This window comes from Cibotium barometz, chromosome 14 (assembly GCF_041138505.1).
Source record: "Cibotium barometz isolate CiBa-2024 chromosome 14, ASM4113850v1, whole genome shotgun sequence".
Lineage (NCBI taxonomy): Eukaryota > Viridiplantae > Streptophyta > Polypodiopsida > Cyatheales > Cibotiaceae > Cibotium > Cibotium barometz.
Genome location: NC_141059.1, coordinates 40,169,800 through 40,175,799, shown reverse-complemented (window position 1 = coordinate 40,175,799; position 6,000 = coordinate 40,169,800). Strand labels below are relative to the sequence as shown.

The 6,000-nt window shown below is 43.4% G+C and overlaps 1 protein-coding gene across 4 annotated transcripts in view; it reads left to right on the top strand.

Moving 5' to 3' along the window:
• The first annotated feature begins 230 nt into the window (after nucleotides 1-230).
• Nucleotides 231-6,000, top strand: part of LOC147632018 (vacuolar protein sorting-associated protein 51 homolog) — a 157,257-nt gene continuing 151,487 nt past the window's right edge. For all 4 annotated transcript variants that reach the window (XM_086808598.1, XM_086808594.1, XM_086808597.1 and 1 more), the window contains exon 1: nucleotides 231-497. In XM_086808598.1, the coding sequence (XP_086664724.1) occupies nucleotides 291-497 (207 nt within the window). In that variant the 5' untranslated portion in view covers nucleotides 231-290. The remainder of the gene's footprint in view (nucleotides 498-6,000) is intronic.

Sequence of the window (6,000 nt, the reverse complement as noted above, 5' to 3'; positions counted from 1 at the left end):
GGACTCACTTAGTTCACGTGGGTGTTCACCCCTCTCCTCCACTTAGTTCACGTGGGTGTTCACCGACTTTTTTGTGGCATCTAATTGGACATTATCATCAAGTCTCAATACACAGCGGCACTTGTGTGTGTGGGTGATAGCATGTGCATTGTGTACTTTCTACTTTCAAGTCAAGATCAAAAGAAAAAGGCCTTATTGACACACGGCCGTCGCCTGATTAATCAAGCCTTGTTGAGAGTGTGCACATTTTCAATGCCCGGACAAGGTATGGATCCAACGTCGTATAAAAAATGAAAATTTCAGTCAGCAGTGAGGGGAGGCGAGCACTGATGGGGGACGATATGGTGTCCCAGACGAAGCGCGTGAGGGATCTGCTGAGTAGCTTCTATGGCGAAGACGATGAGCACGCTCAAGCCGCTCCCAGCGTCGTCCGACGGGACACCCTGCAGGCCATCAACACCAATGCTTTCGATGCCGAGCGCTACATGTCTTCCCTGGTCGGTTTCCTTTCTTCTATTATCTCTGCATTCTGTACGAAAGTCTCAAAACCCGAGCCGGAAATTTAACTCTGAATCTTCTTCCATTTCTAGCATCTCGCACGCTAGCTGTAAATCTGCAGGCAAACTGTGTATTCACACTTTAAAATCGTAGCTTTAAAGCTTTTCCACCCTGGAGGGAATGTAGGAAATCAGCTTAAATCTTTTCCTTATGGGAAATTGATTTTCGTTGTATGTCCTCACAGATTCTGACAGATTTCTTCTTTAATTTTCAAGAAAACGTCCGGAATTTGTTCACAAAACAAGCCCTAAACACTACATTGGGTTTACAATACTTTTCCAATTTATAAATGGCATGGAGATCTGGTGTCTTAACAAGCGCTCATGGAAATCACAAATAGGTCAGAGCTGCGATGGAATAATTGGAATAATCCGGAGCTGGAGTTGACCGTGTTCCATGGTCGATGTATGTATGCACGTATGTGGGCATGCCTGTTTGTACATATGCCTTTGATGATGGTGGTGATGATGAGGTTGCCATCCAAAGCACTAGTGCTTTCCACTTACTTTAGACCAAAGCCTGACTCAGCCACCAAGTTTTAAAGGTGTGAGCTTCAAACACTACGAGGCCAAGGCTTTCAGACAAAAAAGTACTCCTCTCTTTTAACAAATCTGGTATAGAATTAAAGAGATCAAAGTTTCTACATACACGAGAAGAGTTGGGAGTGCAAGATCAAGCATTTGCTTTAGCTTTAAAGTACATTTTGGTATCTTAATTTCACGGCTGCTCTTCTTTTTATTTTGGTTTGTGCTCTTGTTACATGAGACTTGCTTGTAGAATCAATAAAAACTCTTATCTTGGTGGTAATCTTGTGGATCTTTTCTTTCGCCGTTTGGTTTCCTTTTAGGTTTTACCTCTTTTGTTAGCTTTTTTTCTTAGTTTCTTACATGTGTATACTCTAGTGACTAGTTGTTTAGAAACATTTCATATCCCCACCATATGTTTCATAAGCGTGTTGTACGTAGGAGTACAAGCTACAAAAAGAACGTGTATATGCATTATTTATTTCCAGACAACTTGGAAAAATGTAGAACATTCAATGGTTCACAAATTATATAAAAACCATGAATAGATCCCAAATTCTACTTTATGGGGATCGGAGCTAGGCATTGGGCCATTTGTAAGCTGGCCCCTTGGCCTAGACACTAACCTATAGTCACTAGTTGCATGAATCATTATCCATATTAGAAAGCCAAAACCAATTTAGATTCCATAGGCATAAATGATAAATCATAAGTAACAAATTGGTGAGAGGTCACAATATAACTGCCATGATACTTAAATGATCCATAGAGTGACTCATCACCAATGATTAACACTAGAGATTAAACTAATGAAAAAGATACAAAATCAAAAAGTGAATGCTTAACCTTGTAGGAGTGCTGTCTCGGTCGTTTTCCATAACTATGATGTGATCGTGTGACATGAGTTGGTGCCATCATCTTCTCTTAGAGCAAGGCATAGATGTCACACTCATCCTGAGAAATCTCTACCAACCATTCCAATTGAGCAGTGGTCAATTGGTTCCTCTTCTTTGTATGAAAGAGGGTCCATGTACTCTAGTTTCTCTCACAAGGACATGAGCGGTCCCGCATGATTCAAAGTAAACCTTCCATACCCCACTCCATGAAGTTTGTAGCAGTATCCATGGTAGTAGATGCATTTTCTCAAACAAGGACATTCACACCACGTCTACATACTAGATAGCTACAGACTCCCGAGGATTGCATTGGTGCGACTAGTGAAGTAGGTACATGAGAAGGTGTGGTATGCTAGGGTTTCTTGGTTGTTTCTCTCACAAGGGCTCCATATGGATTTGGTGCTACCTAGTGTAGCTTGAATGTGCCTTTTCTTCATCTCACCCATCAAGAGGTGAATTGCCTTATGTCACCATTTGGTCTCTTCACTAGTCCTAACCAGTGTTTCACACACTGAACGAAGCCAAGGTGTGAACGAGGATTTTCCACAAAAGAAAGCTGACGCATTCATTGGCATATTTTGGCGTGATGTGTTGGCTATAGAGCATGAGCAACATGGGAATTTATTTGTTGGTGTGACCTATAAGGTTTATAAGTCAACAGGTTCACACATCATTAAGTTTGGCTAGAATTATTACTTTTTGGGCATGCATATGTGGACAGAAGGAGGCGCCTAGAGGAAACTTGGCCTACAAGTTGAGAAAAACATAAAGTTAATATTTTTGGCCAGACCAATTACTTTTGGTAGAAAGGAAAAAAGCATGGGCTAAACAAGGCTGGCCGACTTCATCTTAAGGAGGAGGGGCTGTTTTTGAAGGACATGAGAACACAGGTAGAAAGCAGTCGATTGACTCTCTCTCTCTCTCTCTCTCTCTCTGTGGGATGCGCATAAGGCATAGGCGGGCAGGAGTTGTTGACCTTTCTTTCTCTCTCTTTTTTAGATCTGGGCGTACAACAGGGAAGTCGATTGGTTCTCCCTCTCTCCCTTTTTTTTTTTCCCAAGATCTGGCGGGACAACAGGACAGCCGATTGGGTCTCTCTCCCCCCCTTGTGCACTGGCCTTACAGTAGGGCAACCGGCTGCTCACTCTCTCTTTTTTGGTGTTGGCTGTACAACGCTGATTGTAGCCTTTGGAAAGCTTCTTTGTGTTGTTTGTATCTTGCTCTTGAGCAAGAGTCTTTGCTGAAGTGTTGTGGAAAATCCGGTGCAAGTTTGCACCCGTAACTTGTTTGTTGTAAAAGCTTCTTCTTTGAATAAAGAAGTTTCTAGGGGGGGCCGGCCGTTCCAGCTCAGTGCTTTGTTTTGGTATTGTTTGTGTTCTTCCGTTGTGTTTCAACGTTTGTATCTGGTATTGAAGAGTCTATCTATTGCTCGAGTTCCCGAATTGGTTTTACCTTATGTGCTATGATCTCCTCCGCCTACACACCGACACCACATGGCTCTCACTTTCGGAGCTTCTCGCAAAGATGCAGCTCTATCTGGATCTTTCTTTGTGGATCACAAAGGATGGATTTATTCAGAGACATTGTCATGTGCATCCCGCACTTGGATGCCACGTAGACATATTTGAATAAGAAGGTGCAGGGTCCCATTGAGCCCATTCCGGGACGAGTTAGCCAGGGTTCCACTCTATGCGTTCGAGGTTAGGCGTGCATTGTCCTGCACATGAAGCAGTGCTAGTCCATACCATAGTTGCAATGAAACGTTTCATACGAATGAAACACGTTTCGTTCGTGTCCACTTGGGAGCTATACGATTTAAGCATTTTTTACCCAAATTCTTTAGTTTTAACTTGAAAACATGTTTTAATGTGTAAATGATGCATGTTTAATATTGTTTTGCAAGCAAGGCAACATATTTTTTACATATTATAAACTTATATACAAATTTTGGGGCCTGTAACCCGCCTGTTTTGTATGAAACGTTTTTGAAACGTCTGGGATTTGAAAGAAACGTTTATGAAACGCGTTTCATGAAACGCCTGGCAACTATGGTCCGTACTGTGAGTCTCCCTTTGGAATGATGTTAGGTGTCCTGTGATTTGGGTTGCAACCCAACCAGATGCGAGGCATTTGTCTAGAAGCATGTAGGTTGCATGTAGAAAGGGGCTAGCCTTTAGGGCTACCCTAGAAACCAGAGTCATCTCTTGCAGTGGGCATGGGGCAGGTTTTGAGGTTTTGAGCCACCTCAAGGGGCCAGGAAGGGCTCGGGCGTTTCCCACCAGCCCTAGAGTGGGCTGGGCAGGCTGTCGGCTAGCCCAAGGGGCCTGGCTATGCAGTCAACAGGCCCTATGGGCCTTGCCTAGCCAATTGGCTGGGTATGGGGGCAGCCCGTACAATCTGCACAAGGCTGCCCAGCAGCCCAGCACATGCGCACAGTGGCCAATATTTATAGCATTTTAAGCAATTGGACCAGGTCGCGAGGCTCCTAGCAGCTGGCCGACCAACAGGTTTAAGGGATATAAATACCCAGCCTAGGATTCAGTCTTAATATCTCATTATTCACAAGTGTTCATGTGTTCCAAGGGCCAGGACAGGCAAGGGGAAGATGCTCAACTACGGTGAAGAAGTGCAGGTCAAGAACCACTCTTTATTTCAGATTTACATTATTCTGATAAAGCAAGTACACCATTCATGGTGGGGGCCCTACAGGGGGTATTTGGGACCCAATACTGTGTCTTCTTCTCTCTCTCTCTCTCTCTCTCTCTATTTTCTCCACATCTTCTATGTTGTGTGTTATATTCATCGTGAATGATTGCTGAATTATGAGCATTGAAGTTACTGAATCTTCCACCAAGCTTCTGCATGTTACAGACATGGGTATGTGTGTAGACAAATGTCCCATGCCTTGCTGATTGCGATTGGACATATCAAAGTCTCGTCTCACCGCCGTAAGGTGTAAACAAGGAACTAGATGGTATTGGTAGGGAGGACAAGATATGTGAGCTTTCTGTCACCTGCACTTGTTGCACTAGGGTGCGAGTTGGACATTTTGCATAATCAACACACTTACGGTAGCTTTTTGATGGGCACTAAGGTTGATGTGAGCCCTTGTTCAAGGACAGTCTTCGAGACACCATCTAGGTTGAGGAGTTCTGTCAGTGAGACGGAAGGTCATATGTAACCCACTTGTAAGTTGTAATGTTGTACAGGGGCTCCAAGCACCTATTAGACCCGTGGTCGGGTGCCCGGAATACCAATCGAGTTTAGGAATTTAAGAGTCTTCTTGTGCGAAAGCCTTTTTCCGTCCAAGGCCACTAGCAAGCTGACAGATTTCTTAATTCCTTGCTTGAATCCTATCAGAGTTTCAATAATTATCTGAATCTCTCTATGAGAGGAGGCAATCCTATATCCTTTGAGGAGCTGGTTGGATTACTTCTCCATGAGGAGCCGACAAGGAAGAACAGATCTAGGGATGATGCAAGCCAAGTAGACCAAGCCTTCTTCTCTAGCAACAAAGACAAAGTGGACTCGTCACAGGGTGATACCAAGAAGAAAAAAGGAAAGTGTCATTAATGCCACAAGCCAGGGCACTGTATCCAAGTGTGTCGGAAGAGACTTGCAAAGTTGAAAGCTGATGAAGACTCTACAAACTTTGTTACTTCTACCTCCAACGACAAGAAGCAACAGCCATAAGAAAAAGAAAACCTAGTCAATGATGATTGGGCTTTCTAGGTAGATTTCACTATAGGAAAGAATGGTAAATATTTAAATAATGTGGGAATAAACAAGTTCTAGGTGGTTGTGTAAACTAGAATCGTATTATGTGTGAGCGTAGGCTTTAAATAAAGCGGTTTCAATGTGTGAACAATCGCTAGTATGAATGAGTTTTTTTTGTGTGGAAACAGCCTCTTAGAAGAGTATCATGGAACTAGTGATGTGTGGCAAACTGACACCTATTAGGGACACTTGGCATCATATGTTGACATGTGGCATATGTGGTGGCAACCTATGCCCCCACCCTG